At 39.1% G+C, this 22,056-nt stretch overlaps 1 protein-coding gene across 3 annotated transcripts in view; it reads left to right on the forward strand.

Moving 5' to 3' along the window:
* Positions 1 to 22,056, forward strand: part of AKAP6 (A-kinase anchoring protein 6) — a 529,420-nt gene that overhangs the window by 101,727 nt on the left and 405,637 nt on the right. For all 3 annotated transcript variants that reach the window (XR_003681883.2, XM_028495685.2, XM_028495686.2), the window contains exon 2: positions 19,933 to 20,290. Coding sequence is in view for 2 of the 3 variants with exons in the window: in XM_028495685.2 (XP_028351486.1) it covers positions 19,967 to 20,290 (324 nt within the window). In the remaining variant the exon portion in view is untranslated. The remainder of the gene's footprint in view (positions 1 to 19,932; positions 20,291 to 22,056) is intronic.

The raw sequence follows: 22,056 nt of genomic DNA on the forward strand, positions 1-22,056 counted from the left end.
AGGGAGGAAGAAAGGGAGGAAGGAAGGGAGGAAGAAACGAAGGAAGAAAGAAAGGGAGGAAGGAAGGGAGGAAAGAAGGGGGAAGGAAGGAAGAAAGGGAAGGAGGGACGAAAGGAAGGAAGAAAGGAAAGAAAGGGAGAAGACAAAATAAAGTAGGATAAAGTATAGTTATTGAAATAAAAAATAATTATTCAGAAGAAAAATTTCTATTAAAAAAAAAAAACGGGTCGGTCTAACCCTAGGACAAATGGTGAAAGGAAAGCTATACAGAGAAAATCTCACACAGTCTCACACACATACACACTCATAAAAAGAAAAAAGGGGAAAATAATAGTATATCTTGCTCCCAAAGACCACCTCCTCAACTTGGGATGTTTCGTTGTCTATTCAGGTTTTCCACAGATGCAGGGCACTTCAAGTTGATTGTGGAGCTTTAATCCGCTGCTTCTGAGGCTGCTGGGAATGACCTCCCCCTCTCCTCTTTGTTCGCACAGCTCCTGGGGTTCAGCTTTGGCCTTGGCCCCGCCTCTGCATGTAGGTCGTCCGAGGGCATCTGCCCTTTGCTCAGACAGGACGGGGTTAAAGGAGCAGCTGATTCAGGGGCTCTGGCAGAGGCTGGGGGGAGGGAGGGTGGGGCACGGATGCGGGGGCGAGCCTGCGGCGGCAGAGGCTGGTGCGACGCTGCACTGGCCCAAGGTGCGCCGCGCATTCTCCCGGGGAAGCTGTCCCTGGATCCCGGGACCCTGGTGGTGGCGGGCTGCACAGGCTCCCGGGAGGGGCGGTGTGGAGAGTGACCTGTGCTCGCACACAGGCCTCTTGGTGGCGGCAGCAGCAACCCTACTGTCCCACACCCGTCTCTGCTGTCCGCACCAACAGCCGCGGCTCGCGCCCGTTTCTGGAGCTCCTTTACGCGGCGCGCTTGATCTCCTCTCCTCTCGCACCAGGAGACAAAGAGGCAAGAAAAAGTCTCTTGTCTCTTCGGTAGCTCCGCGCCCGTTTCTCCCCTCTTAGCTTTTGCTGAGTCCCAAGAATTTGGGTTGTTGTGTTTCCATTTTCACTTTTCTCCAGGTATTTTTTGATTTTCTTCTTTCATTTCCATTGGTTGTTTAGTAGCATGTTCTTTAGCCTCCACTTGTTTCTGGGTTTGCAGTCTTTTCTTCCAGTTCATTTCTAGTCTCATATTATCGTGGTTGGAAAAGATGCTTGATATGATTTCAATCTTCTTAAATTTACTGAGACTTGTTTTGTGGCCTAGCATGTTATCTATCCTGGAAAATGTTCCATGTGCACTTGAAAAGAATGTTTATTCTGCTTTTTTGCATAAAGTGTTCTGTATGTATTAATTACATCTGCTCTAATGTGTCATTTAAGGCTAGTGTTTCCTTATTGATTTCCTATCTGGATGATTTGTCCATCAGTTTAAGTGGGGTGTTAAAGTCCCCTACTATCATTGTATTACTGTCAATTTCTCCCTTTATGTTCGTGAATATTTGCTTTATTTATTTAGGTACTATGTTGGGTGCATATATATTTATAATTGTTATATCTTCCTGTTGTTTGATTCCTTTATTATTATGTAATGTCTTTCTTTGTCTCTTTTTATGAAGTCTTAGACTTTGTTTTAAAGTCTATTTTGTCTTATATACGTATTGTTACCCCAGCTTTCTATTCCTTTCCATTTGCATGGAATACCTTTTCCATCCCCTCACTTTCAGTCTGTGTGTTTCTTTAGATCTGAAGTGAGTCTTTTATAGGCAACATATATATGGGTTTTGTTTTTTTATCCATTCATCCACTCTGTCATTTACATTTAATTATTGATGATTATGTGCTTCCTGTTATTTTATTAATTGATTTCTGGTTGTTTTTGTAGTTCTTTTTGTTCCTTTTTTCTTCTTTTGGTGTCTTCCCTTGTGATTTGATGACTGTGTTAATGTTATGCTTGGATTCTTTCCTCTTTTGTGTTGTGTGTGTGTGTGTGTGTGTGTGTGTGTATTACAGGTTTTTGGTTTGTGGTTACCATGAGGTTCATATATATGATTATTTAAAATTGATGATCATTTAAGTTTGAACACATTCTAACCACCCTAAAGTTTTACTACCATCTCCATGTTTAATGTTTTTTACATTATATTTTACGTCTTTTTGTTTTGTGTATGCCTTAGCTACTTACTGTGGATATAGTGATTTTACTGTTTTTGTGTTTTAACCTTTCTACTAGCTTTATAACTGGTTGATCTAGTACTTTTACTGTATGTTTGCCTTTACCAGTGAGATTTTTCCTTTCACAATATTCTTTTCTTTTCCATTTAGAGAAGTCCCTTTAAGTTTTCTTGTAAAGCCAGGTTAGTGGTGCTAAACTCTTTTAGCTTTTGCTTGTCTGTAAAACTCTTTATATTTTCTTCAAATCTGAATGATAAGCTTGCCAGGTAGATTTTAGGTTTTTTCCTTTCATTTTGAATATATTGTACCACTCCCTTCTGGCCTGCAAAGTTTCTGCTGAAAAGCCAGCTGATAGTATTATGAAGTTTCATTGTGTATAGCTAGTTGCATTTCTCTTGCTGCTTTCAAGCGTCTTTCTTTATCTTTAATTTTTGCCATTTTAATTAGAATGTGTCTTGGTGTGGACCTCTTTGGGTTGATCTTGTTTGGTACTCTGTATGCTTCCTGGACCTGGATGTCTGTTTTCCTTCCCAGGTTAGGGAAGTTTTCAGCTATTTCTTCAAAGAAGTTCTCTGCCCCTTTCTTTCTCTGTTCTCTTTCTGGGACCCCTATGATATGAATGTTAGTATGTTTGATGCTGTCCCAGAGGTCTCTTAAACTATCCTCATTTTTTGAAATTCCTTTTGCTTTTTTCTGTTCAGCTTGGGTGGTTTCCACTATCCTGTCTTCCAGATTGCTGCTGATCTGTTCCTCTATATCATCTAATCTATTGTTGATTTCTTTTAGTGTATATTTTTATTTCAGTTATTGTATTCTTCAGCACTGTTCTTTATATTTTCTAACTCTTTGTTAAAATTCTCACTTGTTCATCTTTTCTTCTCCCAAGTTTGGTAAGCATCTTTATATGATCATTACCTTGCACACTTTATTGGATAGATTGCTTATCTTCACTTTGTTTAGTTCTTTTTCTGAGGTTATGTCTCATTTCTTTGTTTGGAACATAGTCCTCTGTCTCCTCATTTTGCTCAATTCTCTGTGTTTATTTCAATGTGTTAGGTAAGTTGGTTACATTTCTCAATCTTGGAGAAGTGGCCTCATGTAGGAGATGTCCTATGGGGCCCAGAAGCACTCCCCTCTGGTCACCAGAGCTATACAGTATAGTGTTGCCCTCAATGTGGGATGAGTTTGCCTTTCTATTGTGTTGGGGCTGATTACTGTGGGTGCACTGGTAGGCCAAGCTGGCCCCGCCTGATTGGCTGCAAGGTCATGCCTCATGTGGTGGCTTCAGGGTAGGCTTCCTGTGCAGTGGGCTGTATGGCCTGGGGGTGGGTGGGGCTGGGTCCCCCTGTGGCTGTCTGTGCAGCCCAGAGGGACTAGGGCCTGGTGCTGGCCTGCTGGAGGGTGGGGCTAAGTCCCGCTGCAGCTATATGCATGGCCTTGGGGGCTAGGGGCTGGTGCTTGCTCACTGGAGGGCAGACTTGAGTCCCCATGTGGCTGTATGCACAGCCTTGGAGGGGGGCCAAGATTGGGGCTGGTGCTAGTCCACTGGTGAGTTGAGTTGTGTCCCTGGTGCTATAGGCTAGAGAGAGGATTCCAAAATGGCACTTGCCAGTGCTGGTGTTATTGTGGTAGAACAGACTCCCCAGAATGGCTGCTCTAAGTGTCTCTGTCTTAAGGGGGAGTCCCAATTGCCTCCTGCCTCTCCAGAGGGCTCTCCAAGATCAGCAAGTGGATTGACCCGGACTCTTTTCAAACTATTGCCTCTGTGATGGGACTCAGAGCATGTGAGGTATTGTGTGTGCCCTTTAAGAGTGGAGTCTTTGTTTCCTGTAGCCCTCTTGCTTTCCCAAACAAATCCCACTGGTTTTCCAAGCTAGGTGTCCTGGCTTTGTCTTCCCAGTGCAGGAGCCCTGGCTTGGGGAGCCTGATGTGAGGTTTGGACCTCTATATGAGGACTCACTGGGGGTCTCTACAATTATGATGTTCCTCCCGTTTGTGGGTAGCTGACCCAGGTGTCTGAGTCCTGGCTATACTGTGTCTGCTACCCATCTTATGGTTCCTTATTTATGTCTTTGGTTGTAGAAGATCTTTTCTGCTAGGCTTCAGGTTGTTCTCATAGTTGCTTTATAAGTAGCTGTGATTTTGGTGTGTCTGTGGAAGGAGGTGAGTTCAGGGTCTTCCTACTCTACCATCTTGGCCACCTCTCTAATATTATTAAAATGTCCATATTACTCAAAGCCATATATAGATTTAATGGGATCTCTATTAAAATTCCAATGGTATTTTTTACAAAAATAGAAAAAAAAAACTGTCCTAAAATTTGTATGGAACCACAAAAGGCTCTGAATAGTCAAAGCAATCTTAAGAAAGAAGAACAAAGCTGGAGGCATCACAGGTCCTTATTTCAAACTATACTACAAAGATACAGTAATCAAAACAGCATGGTACTGGCATAAAAACAGACACATAGACCAATGGAATAGAGCATAGAGCTTACAAATAAAGCCATGCTGTATGGTCAACTCATATTTGACAAAGGAGCCAGGAATACTCAACTGGGAAGAGAGAGTTTTTGCAGTGTATGGAATGGGAGAAAATATTTGCAAATGGTATATTAGATAAGGAGTTAACATCCAAAATATGTAAGGAACTTATACAACTTGATAACAACCCACCCCCTGCAAATAATCCAATTTAAAAAATGAGCAGAGGACCTCAATAGAAATTTTTCCAAAGAGATATACAAATGGCCAATGGGTACAAGAAAAGTTGCTCAATGTTACTAATCATCAGGGAAATACAAATCAGAACCACAGTGAGGTATCACTGCACACTTATTAGAATAACTGTTCTCAAAGAGACAAGTGGCAACAGGTGCTGGTGAGGATGTGGAGAAAAGGGAACTCTTGTGCACTGTTGATGGGAATATAAATTGGTGTAGCTACTATGGAAAACAGTATGAAGGTTCCTCAAAAAATTAAAAATAGAACTACCATATGATCCAGCAATCCCACTTCTGGGTATATATCTAAAGAAAATGAAATCACAATCTTGAAGAGATATCGGTACCCCCATGTTTATTGAAATACTGTTGACAATAGCCAGGATATGAGAAAAATCTGTGTTTATCAACAGACAAATGGATAAATAAAAGGTGACATATATATATATATATATTCCATGACAAAGGAAATACTGCCATTTGTGACATGGATGGACCTGAGGGCTAAGTGATAAAAGTCAGACAGGGAAAGGCAAATACTGTATGATTTTACTTGGATGTGGAATCTAAAATAAAGCCAAGCTCATAGAAATGGAAAGTAGAATGGTGGTTGTTAGAGAGAAAATCTTCCAGTTATAAGATGATTAGGTCCTGGGAATCTATTGGACAGCCTTGTGACTATAGTTAATAATACTATATCTTAAGTGATCTCACCACAGACACACAAAATCATAATTATGTGAGTTGATGGATGTGTTAACTAACCTTATGTGGTAATCATTTTGCAATATTTGTGTGTATCAAATCATCACATGCACTTAATTGTACACAATTTTATATATCAATTATGTCTCAATTAAGCTGGTAAAAAAAGGAAATAAATGGAAAAAGAAGTACAGACTTATTCTTTATGTTCAAGATCAGTTTTTCTCCAACCTATTTCTCTTTATAGTTCGGTTGAGAAGTAAGTACACATAGAAGCTGCTGGTTCTTCCTTTCCTGGACCTGAAGTTCCTGGAAGGTGGATGGTAAACAAGTGTTGACTCACTTGTTTTCCATATCACCAGGAAAGTGTCAAAGTGAGATGCTCATTAAGTTCCTTTTTTCCTTAAACTATGGTATACATAAAACTGTCAGGCCAGTATATTCCTCTGCTTCCTTATAAAGCCGTCTAAATCTGTTTTCTTCATGTTATTTTGCATATTATGGTGGAAGCAGAGAAAAACCATTTTCTCTCAGCTGCTTGTGTTACATTATTTAAAAAATGAAACAAAACTCTCACCTTGTAGACTCCAGTTTAATTAAAGGGTCATTCCAAATACTCTTATTTTAAAAATTGTCAGCTACATATTGAAGAAATATTCTCGATTGTTCATTTTCAAGCATATGAAGTAACATTTCTTGTTGAAGAAATTCATTCAAAAGACGTTAAATATCCAGATCAAGGAATCATATGGAACTATTAACAATGAGAGGATCAGGGCAAAGGGCACAATGAATAGAAGCTATGACAAGCAGAAGTTGTCTGAGGTTCATTTGTATTTGGCTGCAAATGACTAAGTAAACCCAAAATAGCTGTGTCATGTGATGTATGATATGATTGTGAAGCATTAATTGAAAAGTTATAAACGGATGATTTTCTGAGCCTATTGGAGAAGGAACTACTGTTTCTGAGTGGCATATCAATTTTAACTATTGGTAAGGAAGATATGAAAAATTAAAATAAAAATCTTAGTCAGCTTTAATGCATCTGAATCACTCTTGGATGACTGCCAGGTGCTCATGTGCTTGATGATAAAGTCTTATCCAAGACTTACCTAAGGAGAGCAAGAAGTGAAAGCCTCAGAAATGATGACCTCTCTGGGAAACTGATGCTCCCTTCCCACACCACAGCTAGACTTGGTTGGTGGTAAGTGATAAAATCTAATGGCTGGAGGGTTTTTGATTTCAACTTAAAGCTTTAGCTGTCTTACAGAGGGGAGAGAGTATGGGTTGATCTGTTATAGTATTCATCATTTTGTCCCTTTTACCCCTATGATTTAGAGGAGCCACCTAAATTAAAAAAATAAAATATTTTTTTCTGTATGCTGAAAGGAAGATCTGTCAAAGCATCTGGTAATATTCAATCTAACAATTTTTAGGGTTGGTGAAGGATCCACTAGGTTCTTTTTAGAGGCTTTTAAGTCATTAGCTCTTACTCAGCACTTTCTATTATTGCTATTTATTTTCTTAGGCAAGAGAATAAATAATTTATTAAGAAAAAGACAAAAATTCAATGAATGTGAATTTATGCTAAGCTAGTTCATGCCCCATGCTTTTATTGTCTACCAGCATATATAGAAAAAAAAAAAATATGGGCTTGTACTCTGTATCTACTTTTCATTAGAAAATGTATATTTTATTTTTCCTTGAAGGGCCATGATGTAGAATTTTTATTTATTATAGGAATTATTTTTTAAAACACAAATTCATGTTGGAACAAGTCGTACTTTATCAGACACCCACCTTCAAGTTAGATGACTGGATGGGCAGAAACGCTTGACAGTATCTAACTTGATTCAAAAATTTTAAAGCAAAATGATTGTAAAATATTTGAAATAAATAGATTCTACCTTGCTGAAATTGTTTCTTTGAAAAGTAAATATAGTACCAGACCTTTAATTATTCTTTCTGTAGTAAAGAGCATTCAGAGGGAGGATCTGATCACATCAGACCTTTGGATATTAAGAGCCTTTGCTGTCTCCGTTAGTATTTTTAAATCTGACATCAGAATCTTCTAAAGAATGAACTTGATTCAAAAATTTTAAAGCAAAATGATTGTAAAATATTTGAAATAAATAGATTCTACCTTGCTGAAATTGTTTCTTTGAAAAGTAAATATAGTACCAGACCTTTAATTATTCTTTCTGTAGTAAAGAGCATTCAGAGGGAGGATCTGATCACATCAGACCTTTGGATATTAAGAGCCTTTGCTGTCTCCGTTAGTATTTTTAAATCTGACATCAGAATCTTCTAAAGTAAATCTTTTTTTTGCATGTCTGGGAGGTTAGGGTGAGTAGGAAATAATAGTGAATAGGAAATAATGCTTTTGAAAATCCTGGTCTTTATGAGAGTTAATCACCCGTAAAATGCTTTCTGTTTATGAAAGAACAGCAGTGTGGGTAGTTATTTGATGTGTTCTCAAGTTGCAGCATGAGTAGCACAAACAAATGTAATATTATTTGAAAGATTTAGCTTAAGTTCATTATTTTGTATTTCAGTCTGATTCAGTTGTCTTCAGAAATAAAAGTTATTCACTGCAGAACAAATCTACTCATGGGACAAATAATGAAATAACCTGTAAACTCAGTCACTTAATCACCTGTGGCTTTCATCATGATATCAGATTTAGTTCATAGGAAGACTTATTTCTTAAAGGAATTATTGGACTGACACAAATACAACCTTATTATTGAACTGAATCACAGTAAGCATTTTGTATTTAAAAATATAGTGTTTAAACAAGTGGGTAGGTACAAGTTTAAATTTAGCATTTTAACTGAGTGCCCCATCCAATCTGGTGACATTCTCTACCCAAAACAAAACAAAACAAAACAAAAATAATCATTTTCATAGTCAAATAAGTTTGGGAACTAAAATATTCCTACCCTTTATTTGGAGATTCTCCATGTCTCTGAGAGTATCAAAGCCCTGTCCCGCAATTAAGAAAGACTTTCATTTTTTAATCTAGATATTTTAAAGTTATGTGTTTATACACAAATAGTTGAGAGTCAAGTAGTTTTGGGATTTTAGACAAACAGCAGCCCTTAGATCTTCTTTTCCATTTCCCATTCTCCAGAGGCAACCATTTTTCATCTGTTAGCTGATTCTTTGGTAACTACCTTCATCTTAAAACAACAGAATAGTATGGCTACCTCCTGAGTATTTTTTCTATTTTTTTAATCTATTGACTTCTCACTATGAAAGATGGGAGTTTATTTAGCTTGTTCCCCAATCCCATCTCTCTCTCCATCTCTTACTTTTCTCTCACAGGGGCACACGTGCACATGTGTGCACACACACAATTCTTACCCCCCCAGTTCTTCCTGTAAAATTATGTTGTGATTTGGATTATGCCAACATTTAGTGTTTATATTAAGAATATGTAAATGCAATTTTTAGCTAAACCACATAGAATAATATAATTCCTATTCTATTTTTGTATACCTTTTAACTTTTTTCTAGAGTTTATTGTGTTATTTGCTTAGTTTTCTATGTGTTTAATTCAACCCCAATTCTCCACTAGATCAATAAATCTCTTCTTGGTATGTTCATTTGCATCAGGTTTTCTTTCAGTGTCATCTGTTTCAAGAAGTCTTTCTGAGAGCCTTGTGACCTGTTCCAATCTGGGCTGGATGCCTTCCTTGCCCTGGTATATGGCTGGTATCCTTAGATTTCTCTTCCTCACCACCCTGGGGTGCTAGATCTCCTGTTTGCTGTGTCTCCTGACTTCCTCTTTCTTGGTTTACTCTTTTTTTTTGGTAGAGTATTTACCAAAGAGACTCTGGTATCTCTTGAGAAAATGTCTGGAAAATAGTCTCTTATTATATCCTCACATTTGATTTTTTATCAAACTATATTATTCTCAGTATACAATTATATGCTAGATTTCTTTTTCCTTCCTTTTTAAAAATTAAAAAAAAATTTTTTTGGCCATGCCTTACAGCATGCAGGGATCTTACTTCCTTCATCAGGGATCGAACCCATGCCCCCTGCAGTGGGAAGACTGCCAGGGAAGTCCCCTCTTTTTCCTTCTCGAGGAAAACAATTGTCTTTTAGCTTCCAATGTTGCTCTTATGGAAGATCACTCTCCTGTGTGTCTCTTCTGCTCTCAGTACTCTTCTTCACTTTTGGCATTTCTGATCACCAAATGTGTGGTGGTTTTTCCCACACCAAGCGACTCAGTGATACCAGCTTGGTGTCCTATAATTTAACTGTCTGCCTGAAAATAGTGTCAGATACCACCTGTTAAGGGCTCAGTCCCACAGGACTGCCCCCCTCCCCCTACCCACTTCAGGTACCAATTGCAAATCCAGATTGTTTCCTGTGGATATGACTGACTGGCTATAAATCACCCCCCTCCTCAGGTTCCCATGACCCCCTCCTCAGGTTTGATTAATTTATTAGAGCTACTCACAGAAATGAGGAAAACAGGTTACTTACTAGATTACCAGTTTGTTACAAAGGACATTAAAGGATACGAATGAATAATCAGTTAAAGAGATATATAGGGCAGGGTCCAGAAGGGTCCCGAGCATAGAAGCTTCTGTCTGTGGAGTTTGGGGCATACCACCTACCCAGCATGTGGATGCATTCTTGTTCACCAATCTTGTGGCTCTCCACAGCCTGTCCTTTTGGGTTTTTATGGAGGCTTTATTGCACAGGCATGATTAATTAAATCATTGGCATTGGTGACTGATTCAACCTCCAGCCTCACTCTTCTCCCCAGAGGTTGGGGGGTGGGACCAAAAGTTCCAACCTCCTAATCAGGGTTGGTTTCCCTGGCAATCAGCCCTGTCCTTTCTGGAAGTCACCTCATTAACATAAACTCAGGTGTGGTTGAAAGGGGCTTATAAGAATAACAAGACTCCTTTCACCATTATGGCTCTGGAGCTATTTCAGGAACTGAGGACAAAAGAACAAATACTATAACAAAAGATGCTGTCATTGCTTTTGTGCTTTGGACTTTCCAAGAGTTTTAGGAGCTCTGTGCCAGAAATGGGGACAAAGACCAAATATATATTTTTATTTTAAATCACAGTATCACAGTTACTGTTGAGAAATCCAAAGCAATCTAATTTATAATTCTTTGTATATACCTACCTCTACCTCTAACCCAAATCTTATTTTCCTAATATTCTGGGTTTCAATAAAGTGCCTTAGTGTGAGTCTATTTTCATACACTAGATGGGTCTTTTTATTGTAGAGACTCACATCCTTCATTTCTCAAAAGATTTTATTAATGATATTTTCCTTTCTCTTCCCTTTTGCCTTCAGGGACTCCTGTTCTTCAGGTGTTGGACCTCCTAGATTGGTCACTAATAATCTTTCTCTCTGAATTTTTGTCTATTTATCTTTTTCTTTACTTTCTGTGAGATTTCCTCAACTTTATTTTCAGCCATTGTATTGAGATTTCCCTTTTTGCTATCATGTTTTTATTTTCCCCCAATTTTTTTTGTTCTATAAATATTTCTTTTAAAAAATAAAATTCTGTTCTTGTTTCATGGATACAATAGCTTATCTCTGACAATTTTTCTTTTTCACCAAAATCATCTTCTTGCATAATCTGTTTCCTCCAGGTTGAGGTTTTTTGTTTGCTTCCTTTGGGTTTGTTATCCAAATTAGAGTTTTCCCCTAATCTCTGCTAATCCTTGACTGCCTGATCATATTTAAGAGTAGGAGCCTAGAAAGCTGATTGAATGCTCTAAGTGTGTGGGTAGGCCTATTGACTGAATGTCATTGTAGGGTGATCTGGATGTGCCAATTTTCAGTATCATGTCTTCTTGGACTGATCAGGTCTCCTTGTGGCGGGGGGTGGTCTCTAGTCTGCTAACTGGAGGATAAAGGCTTTGGAAAGTCAAGTTGTGGAAGAGGACTGGGGGTGGTCTTAGCACTCAGAATGCCTATGTTAACTTAATTCACCTATTTTCAAGGTACCTCTATACTCAACTGCCCAGAGTCCCTAAGTCCAGAGACCCTTTGATTGATTCTTTCTGGAGAATAAACCTCTAGAATTAGAGTGGGTGCACCTACCCAGCAACACAGAGTAAGGAAAGACCTAGAATTCTAACTGCTTCTAAACATTTTTTAATCAGAATTAATCTTCTCAATGTATCATTGCCCCTTTACCCAGAGTTAGGCCAAACTTGAGGTTAAGGGTACAGTCCTCCAAGACTGTCTAGCTTGCCCAAGACTTCTGACACCAGCTGCAAGTTCAGGGGTCTCCAGGGCTGTCCTCACATGAGACTAGCTAATGATAAATTTGGAGGTTCTCACAGATTCCTTCATATTTGATAATTTGATATATCAACTCACAGAGCTCAGGAAAGTGCTATACTTATAATTGTAGTTTTATTGTACCAAAAGGGTACAAATCAGAACCAGCCAAAGGAAGAAACACATTGGGTGGAATCTGGGACTGAGAAGTTTCCCAACACAAAGCTTCCATGTCCTTAGGGATGCATTACCTCTTGCCCTTGGTGTGTGACAATACTCATGGGGTATTGCCAACTTTGGAAGTTTGCTTGAGCTTCAGTGTCCTAGTTCTTATTGGGGCTTCATTACTTAGACATGAATGATTGAATCTTTGCCCATGTGGTTGCTCAAAGCCCCAACCCTCTAATTACATGAATGGTCTTTCTGTCTGGCTAGCCCCCATCATGCATCACCTTGTTAGTATAGACTATTAGGGGTCATCTGAAGGGCCCACCATGAACAACAAAAATAATCCTATCACTCAGGAAATTCTGAAAGTTTAGAGGTTACCTCTTAGGAGTTGGAACAAAGGTCAGACTTTTTTCTGGGTAAAGTTAATTTTTCACTACATACTTTTCCATCTCCAGTTCCAGAGGTATCTGGTTCCAGCAATTTCAAAATACTTAAAGAATTCCGAAGTAAAATCAGGTTGGTTCTTTGCTCTCTGTGCCTTTGGTTTAGGATTTTGTTTTCTTGGGTTGGCTAAGGCATTTATCACTTGTTCATCTGATTTTCAGCTTCCAAAAATATTACTATTTTTCCTCCCATTCTTGAGTGTTTATAGTTTAAAAAAAAACAAAAACAAATTTCAAACTAAAACCACTCTGCAGTAGTGTTAGTGAGGTTTCTGGAGGGAGCCAAATTAGACACATATATTCAGTTGGCTGTCTCTTCCCAGAAGTTGCCTAGCAGTCTCTCAATTTATTTGTCAGTGGCAACTTTTTGTAGAATACCTATTAATACCTGGTAAATAAACACTGCATTAGCAAACACTTCTATATTGCTTCATTAGTAGAGATAACCAACTAATTTAGGCTTCAGAATCTTTAAAGACAACTTTTCTTTTAGGGCTCATTTCCTTTCTACTTTACATATTGAGGGCACAAAAGATAAATAGCCTCTTATCACTTATTGACTGGGGATGAGAATATTGGGATAGAGGAGGATATTTTAACTTCAGTGTTATCTATTTTTACAATGTTTGAATTCATATATATTACTTTTTAATTAGTTAAAACTTTTTAGAACAAGAAAAAACATGAAAACATTACATAAAATGATCATAAAATTTTTTCCACTTCAAATCTATGATGCTAGGGTTAATGGAGAGCTAAAAATGGAGAACTCTTTTTATATTTAATGGAGTAGGTAGAACAGAGCACAGAACTCCTTTAATCACTCTGATCTAAAAGTCACACTTCTAGATCTGAATCAGTCTCTCTTTCTGTTTTTTTATGGGCTATAAAGAAGTTTTTAACCTTACGTTTTATATTGATGAAGTATGCCTGGAAAAGAAGATGTTGATTGTCTCATAATGCTGATTTCTCATTTCATTTTCTTGGTAAATAGAGTTTGTTTATTGATTTTTCTGTCTCATTCTAGCAAACAACTATAATTTTATTTCTCTTCTTTTGCAATCTTTTTAGAGTTCCTGATCCCTGTGAGACTCATTCCAGCCTCCATAGTATGGTGTTCAAAGCCCTCTTATAACATGGCTGCACCTTACCTTGTAGCCTTATCTGTTTCCGGTTCCCATCAAGCTCCCAGCCCCTTTCAACACTGAATTATTTGCTGATTCTCCCAACTTCTTGGTATCTTTGTCCATGTATTTCTCCCAGCCTGGAATTCTTTCCCCATCTCCCTTCCCTTTCTGCCCATCTAAATTATAGCCATTTTTACAAGCTCATCTCAAATGTTTCCTTCTTCAGTAAAGGTTCTTCCTTATCTTTCCTCCATCCAGGATTAATGCCATTCCACTGGGGCCTCACAGGGCTTTGTTTGCCCACATCCTGCCTATGTAATAGGTATCAGTAGATGTGTGTGTGTGTGTGTGTATGTGTGTTTGTGTGTTGGGGAGAGTGGAGGGAGGGAAATTGTCCCCATTAAATTATAATTTCCTTGAAAGTAAATCTGATGAGTCATATATATACATAATTCCTTATATAGAGTTGATTCTCAGTAATGTCAGTTGATTTGAAATGAATCTTTTTTCATTTTCTTTGTATCAATAGCATTGACAAAAGTAACAACTGTATAAATTATGTATTAGTTTTACAAATCCAGTTCTTCCCAAGACATTTTCTTGAATGACAGAAAGGTGGCTGCCTAATGCTCAAAGGTGATTATTAGCAACCTGGGGTGGGGGTAAGAAATGTGAACGCTCATTAGCGTCACTGAGTCCACATCCACACATTCATGACCATGGGCACCATTTGCAGCTGACGAGTGTTCATATTTCTTACCCCCACCCCAAGTGGGGTGATGCAGCCAAATGAATCTCTGAGTGACAGGAGCTGACCACTGTAGTGGTGGAAGGAAGACATGGGAGGTGTGATGACTAACTGAGTCAATCTGGGTGTCCACGCCACAGTAGAAGGATCTGAATAATGTTGGGGGCGGGGGGCGCGTAGTAGGAGGACGGACGGCTTGAGTAAGGAAGGTGATTGATGAAGTGTGTTATGGGTGACAGAAGACCCTATGCTCTGGGCAAGGGAGTTAGCAGTGATTGAGGAGAGACCCAGGAGAGGGTTCGCTATCTCTGTGATTAACCAGATGCAATCAGCCATTTGCCTGAGGGGACAGCCATACAAAAGGATATAGTAAAGGGGAAAAGTGTTGAGGGGAACATTAGTGATAACACCAAGGTCTTTTAAATTGTAGAAATCTGTCTGGGCCCCTGTATTTACATGCTGTGTTCGCTCCCTTCCCTGCTCCCGAAGCCTGTGCCCTTAAAGCTTGAGATTTTTCTTCTCACTGACATTCACTTGCAGGCTGCTCTGTTATGGCAGGAGGATTAGAAAGTGAGCCTAATCTGGGGTTACCACAGTGATCTCACTTATCAGTGTTACTCCAGATGAGTGCTGGAGGGCATGGGGCTGGGAGGAAAAGAGGGCCAACGAGAAGGAGGAATCATTGATTATGGAAACTTCCTTAGAGCATCTTACAAAAGCCACTCACTCTTTTTTCCCTTAAGTACAAATTTAACTTAATATTTTGTAGGAATTCTTTGGCTCTCCTCTCAAAAAGCTTAAAGCCATTTAAAGTTTCCCAACCCTTGACCTCACAAGAGGCCAGAGAGTAAGACAGGCAGCAAGATTTAAAACTAGGTGATGAATTAGAGCCTCATTCATCTGGGTAGACTGCGACATTTAATTAAGCAATTTATTAAGCTTGTTTTTGTGGGTTTTTTTGTAGAGCCCGATTCTAGAGTCCTGGAATCGGATATAGGGTGCACCTCTTGAGTTCATTTATTTTTCCTTAATGCAGTCAAAGCATGAGAGCTAGCCAGAGACAAAATTCAAAACATTCCAGTGGAACTTTTTTTCCCTTTCAAAATTCAGTCTCTGTGAATAGGTTCTGTGAAGAATGATTATGAGAATATGAAAGAAAAAAAAGAAGCAAGAGAAAAAAAGCACACTTAGTGATGCCTAACTTAATTTTCTCTACCCCAGTTTTGTAACGTGTCCTTTGTAGCAAGCAGATTCGTTAATATGGCCTGAATTATGCTTTAGTCTCTCATTTTGGGGGCAGTAAGCAGAGCACAGAAAGATTGAAAGTAAGTATTTAGGTTTGGGGGTGATTTACATGATGGTGAAACTACCTCTCAAACTATACACATGAAGATGCTCTTGTTTGGAAAGAACAGTTTCTTCCTAAGAAAAGAGAGAGGGCTTGAATGCGTTTAGCTCAGATTGACTTTGTCAGCTGGTTATGTTACTATAGTACTATTAATTTATTGATACATTTTAAAATTTATCCTGCTTTAGGATTTGCTCAGTTTTGGGGTATACAGTCTTGGTTCTTCTGAACCGTGCCTGACTGTGCTCTGTCTACCCAAATACTCTTTTCCATAGTGATCCTTGTTTCGGCAACTGTCTCCTTTTTCTCAACTTACTTATCACTGCTACAAAAGCCCAGCCTATAACCTCACAAGCCTGGAGCTTATAGATTAGCTTCCAAATAGGGACAGTGTAGTAGCCCTCTCTTTGCAAGAGATTTAGGCCACTAAGGGCATTTGAAGCTGGTGCCTTACAGACTCACCAGTGTCCTGCTGGCATGAAGCAGCCCTGATACTGGCCTTTATCTTGTTTGGCTACAAGAAGAGAACCCGAGGGGGGAGAGGAGGAGGAGCCAGGCACTTAATCCTGAAGGACCTTTAGGGACAAAAGCATTTACAGTGAGTACAGTCAGCTGATTTCCAGCTTTTCTGTCCTTTTATTTAAGAGAGACAATCACAAGAGAAGGGGGAAAGAGGTGGGCAGTTTTGATGGGTGTGTAGCTGCATTTTTTGCTTCCTAGTTTGGTCGAAGAACACGCTTCTGATTTAAATGTCTTATTCAAATTGAATGTATTCTGCTGACGTCAGGTTTTGACTGAAAATTTGTGGACTGTCAGGGAGGTAGCAGCACCAGTCCTTGGTTAGTAAGCAAGCCATGGTATGTTTCTTCTGTTTCCGTAGGATGATAAACAGAGTGTGGTGAGAAAAGGCTTACCACAAATATTTTTAAAAAAACCTTTAAAATCTTTACTGCTTTTGGCTTTTGCACTTTAAATGTTGAATCTTCTTTGGGTTTGTGGAAAGGAAAGGATTTGATCTATGCTATTTTTAACAGCAGCTGGGTTAAAGGTGGTATTATCTCTAATGCTGGAAACGTGGCCACAGATAAGCATTTGATGGGGGCAGAGGGGTGGGTGGGGAACAGGAGGTCATTGGGTTCCAAAAAGCTGGTTGATCACTCCTCTCATGCAGCTTTGCAGCCAGAGATATAACTGCATTGGTATCTGTATGTACTTGAATCAGTGCTTCATTTGCATCGTCAGAAGTTGTCTACTGGCTTTTTTTTTTTTTTTTTCTCAAATTTCTCTTTGACTAGAAAGGAATCTTATTGCATGGATCCTTGTAAAAAAAAATACAAAACTTAGAATTTAGAAGAATATATAGAGTTGTGTTGAATTTCCTACTATTTGTTTGCATTCAAATGGAGTAATTTTGATGGGAAGCAAGCTTGAATAGTCATGATAAGGGCAGGAAAAATACACACAAAGATTGTTATTGTAGATCTCTACAATACGAGGTAGTTTTCCTTTAAAGTATAAATTTATCTTGGAAATCAGATGTGCTTTTGTGAAAATCAGAAATACAGGTTGGTTATCCATGGGTGGTACATCTAAATGTGAACTACTGGAATTGAAAATTAAATGTTTATAGTAATTAGTTTCCATGAAAATGGGTAATTAATCAATTTTATTCCACTTCCTGGGCTTGCTATGCTGTTATGACACATATGGTATTCCTTCCCCAGGACAAAGCTGTATGTGAAGGAAAGTAAATAGACAGAAGTTGAAATAAAACTTGAGTAAAGCGTTGCTTTGCTTCACTGTTTTGGGTTATGGAAATTCTCTTGTTTTACAGTCTGATCTGTAAATATGGAAACATCACATGCAGGTTGAAATTTTGTAGATGCAGGTAACTTTTGCCTTGGCAGCTTGAATATATGGTTTCCTTGCCCTTTATTCATGGGTGATGCACACCAGCTACATTTTTGTTTAATGTTTTTATTTTATTCTATTTGTCCTCTGCATATATAACCACGTCTGTGTTATCAGTCTTAAGTGCAAACTCCCAGAGGGAAGAATCTCCCGTATTTATTCCTCTGGAAAGAATTAGCAACATACAATGTGTAAATAATGATTTACAAAATGTGTTTGCGTGGTAATAATTTATTTCTTTCCATTAAGTAGGACAAATATTGATGCTGTTTGCCTGCTTTGGTGAAATGGAGGTCCATCATTTAGTATCTACATAGCTCTCAGTATAGGTAGGATGCTTCTAATAGCTTAGAAATCTCTGGATAAATAACCCTAGAGCTTAGAAATCTCTGGATAAATAACCCTAGGTAATTACAGATTCTTATGGTCAGATGGAATCTTATTGATCATCTAGTCCAATTTTGTCATTTTACAGATGAGGAAACTGAGACCCGCAAATGTGGAGCATCTTGCTCCAACCACACAAAACTGCACTGTGCCTGCCTGGTGCACAGCCTGATAGTATATATAGAAATGTATGTTGGGATATAAATTACATTGAGCCAATTCTTTGGTATGTTCTTTACAGTAAGATATGTATTTCAGGGGCGGCCTTGCCTCGATTTAGGGGTTTCAGAGAAAACACAGTGACCAAGCATTGTTTTTCAGTTGTACAGGGCTCTTAGGTAGGGTCTTGGAGGTGAGCAAGTGTGTGGGTGAAGGTGAAACAGTTCATTTTGCACTGCCCGGGCACTTAGTTTTCTGGTTTGGTTGAGTCTGGTTTCTTAGAAGAGGGAACCACTGTGACACCAGTGACTTCTTCATTACTAGTTCTTTGACCTTGCACTAAAAACCTTTATTAACCTTTGTGTATCAGATTCCTTCTCTGGGACAGTGATTCTAAATAGTGATTTACCACCCCAGAAGGCAGTGAAATGATTAAAATTTTTAAAGTGCTTTTGGAAATCAGAATCAGAGACTGAGACTAGGGTATGGTTTATTAAGAAGTAGTGTGGTAGCTCACTCTTCCTGGAGTTTCATCCCTCCCAGTGAAATTTTGATATCTTCTAATTGGTTTTAAAAAATAATCCAGTATAGTATTATTGTTATTTTAAAGACTGTATGCAAGCGTGGTTAAAAATGTGGGGCGTGGATTTCTCCCTCTCGCAATCAGGTGTAGAAAGCTGTTGAAGCCTAAAACCATTCTCTAAGGCAGGTACCAAAGTGATAAACTTACCTTAGGACATAATATTTTGCTCTTTGCAAATAACTTTGTTTTCAAAAATTCATCTGTAAACCCCCTTATCATTTAATTTAAAAATGCTCAAGAAATTGGGGGAGAGGCACTATGCTACAGCATTAGAAGGCTTCTGAAATAATATATCATGAGAATAACTTATTCTTAAGGCTTTTGTCAGTTCAACAAGTCTTTTTATTTCCTGTGCTCATTCCTGTATGGAAGGTTACATATTCCTAGTCAGACTGGGAGCTTTCTTGACTTTTCCCTTCCACGTTTGTAGGTAAAATAATTTTGTTTTTGTTATTAAGTTAATCTTAAGAATATAAAGAAATATAGCTACTTTCTGACAATCACATTTAATTTCATATTTTGATCAGCTGCCTTTCATCTTTGGAGGAATGGGGCTATAAACTAACTTGAATGTATAGAACTAGAAAAAGACTTAGAAAAGGAAAAGAAACCCATTGCCTTGAGTAGAAGTTTCTCCTGAAACTAAAAATAATGTCTATTTAAAGTGTTCAAAGTACAAGATCCTAAAAGTTGTTATTTTATATCATACTGGTTACAGAAGAAAGATAAGTTTCATAGCTAGATCATTAGTAAACTAATCAACTTTATCTTAAAAAGAAACCATACACGTCATTGGTCAGAACTTAGCCACATGACCACAGTGAGCTCCGATGGAGATAGGGAATGTAGTTTTAAATTCTTGGCAGGAATATGCACAACTGAAAATCAGGAATTTGTTATTAAGGAATGAGGTGAGAATGGATGTTGGGATAGGCAGTACCACACCATTTTGTGTTCCTATTGAACCAGTATAGGTAGGATGCTTCCAATAGCTTAGAAATCGCTGGATAAGTGCTGGGTCTTGGGTCTAGTTGGTAGAAACTCAAAACACCTCTTTCTGTTTTTGTTATGAGCTATGGTTTCTTAATTTAGAAACTTGGCTTAATTTAGAAACCTTGTTTCTTCTGTGAAGTACCATTCCTTTATTTGGGAATCTTGTCTGACTTTTGCTTTCTTTTTTCCTCTTGCCTTTCAGCTGTTTTGGAAAGAAGTAAGGCTTAGACTTCTCCATGTTAACCATGAGCGTGACACTTTCCCCTCTGAGGTCACAGGACCTGGATCCCATGGCTACTGATGCTTCACCCATGGCCATCAACTTGACACCCACTGTGGAGCAGGGTGAGGAAGAAGAGGCGATGAAAGACATGGATTCTGACCAGCAGTATGAAAAGCCACCCCCACTGCATACAGGGGCCGACTGGAAGATTGTCCTCCACTTACCTGAAATTGAGACCTGGCTCCGGATGACCTCAGAGAGGGTCCGAGACCTAACCTATTCAGTCCAGCAGGACTCGGACAGCAAGCATGTGGATGTGCATCTAGTTCAACTAAAGGTAAGGAAGGTCTCTGGGCTCAGGTCCATTCGAGACAGAAGTCTGAAGGTGGCTGTGGCGCCTAGAGCTTGAGTTCTGTAATTCTCAAGGAGAAAGCATCCAAGAAGAAAAACAGAATAACAGGTTTGAAACTATTATTTTTGTAGATAAACATGGGCGGAATTCTTTCCTGGTTTTACTTTGTGGGCTAAACATCTAGAATAAAACTGACCTCAGGGGATAATGTGGAGAAGCGAGGAAAACTGGGGGGTGGCATTTTTGTGCAATGTCATAGAAATCAGTAGTAAAGAATAAAAATATTACAAAAGGTTTAATAAAGACTCTCATAGGTAAAAAATCAAACTGAGGAGTGATTGTATATGTATGTGATTACTAACTTCTGTTGAAGTTGATGCTGCCTTTGTGGCAAACAGTGGGTTCTGGCATGATGGAGAAGGGTGGTGTTCTCCTTTTAGAATGAGTACATTCTAAAAGGTACAATGCATCATGCAGAACAAAGGTGCTTTCATAACAACTCATCTAAAGTTTAGACATTAAAAGAATGTGTGTGACTTTTAGAGAGCCCTTAAAAAGCCTGACCGTTGATAATAATGAGACGGAGATGCTAGTAAAGAGTGCTATTAATAGAGATTTTGGCCTAGGGACCCCAAAATACCGTGAATCTTGCCCTGCCATAGCCACTCCTCTCTTCCGGGTCCCCGAGGGAAATACATGCTCAGGTCAATGGTGGGCAAAGCAGGGCAGATTTATAACCAATTAGGACATTGGCCCCAAACCCCAATGTTAATTTCTAGTCAGTTAGATGAGATCCTAAGGAGAATTCCTCTACCTCAGCTGGTTCATTTTAAATGATCTGAAACCAAAGACCAAACAGATTCTTGCATCTTAATACTTAAATGACTTATAAGATGCAGCCATCAGCGTGAGAGGAAAGGACAATTAAGAGAGCATTATGTGCCCCAAAGCCTAGAGCAGAGCTGGCTTAGCCTTCCCAGGCTGGTTCAGCAGATCCTGGGCCCAGCTGCCCCATGAGAGAGAGTGTCCAAGAAAGGGAAGGAGGGGGTTGGAGAGAGAGAAAAAAAACAAAAAGGACAGAATGCCAAGGTGGCTGGGCTTCTCCCAGGTGGAGCAGGCCTGGGTGGCCTTCTTTCTTCGGGCTCTTGGGAAGGAGCAAGCACGAAAGGTATCAGAGGTGTCTAGGAGCCTGCTTTAATGGAATGCCAGCCCGACTGGTTTCCCCACCGTGGCAGCAGGGAGTGGTGTCTCTCAGTTCCTGCAACACAGCCCCTTTAATCAGAGGAGCAGCTCCCCAGCTCCTCCAGGCTGCAGTGAGATGGGAGTCGGGGGCTCCGCAGCACCCCACCCCCTCCTCTGTTCCCTCTCATGCTGCACTTACTTATGTGACTACCAAAAGGAAATACAGGGTTGGGTTTGCAAGGAAAGATGACTGTTGCTCTCTAAAATCTTTCAGATTTACACAGAAAAGGTGGTAAACGATAAAGGAGAATGGGGGGAATGGAAATATCTTTAGAAGATTCCACTAAAAATTCTAAGGGTGCCTGAAAACAGTGTGTCAACTAACTTCATTTAATTACATCAATAGTACTTAAGTGAAAACTTAATTTTTTTAACATCTTTATTGGAGTATAATTGCTTTACAATGGTGTGTTATTAGTTTCTGCTTTATAACAAAGTGAATCAGTTATACATATACATATGTTCCCATATCTCTTCCCTCTTGCGTCTCCCTCCCTTCCACCCTCCCT

The sequence above is a fragment of the Physeter macrocephalus genome, chromosome 11 (assembly GCF_002837175.3).
Source record: "Physeter macrocephalus isolate SW-GA chromosome 11, ASM283717v5, whole genome shotgun sequence".
Classification (NCBI taxonomy): domain Eukaryota; kingdom Metazoa; phylum Chordata; class Mammalia; order Artiodactyla; family Physeteridae; genus Physeter; species Physeter macrocephalus.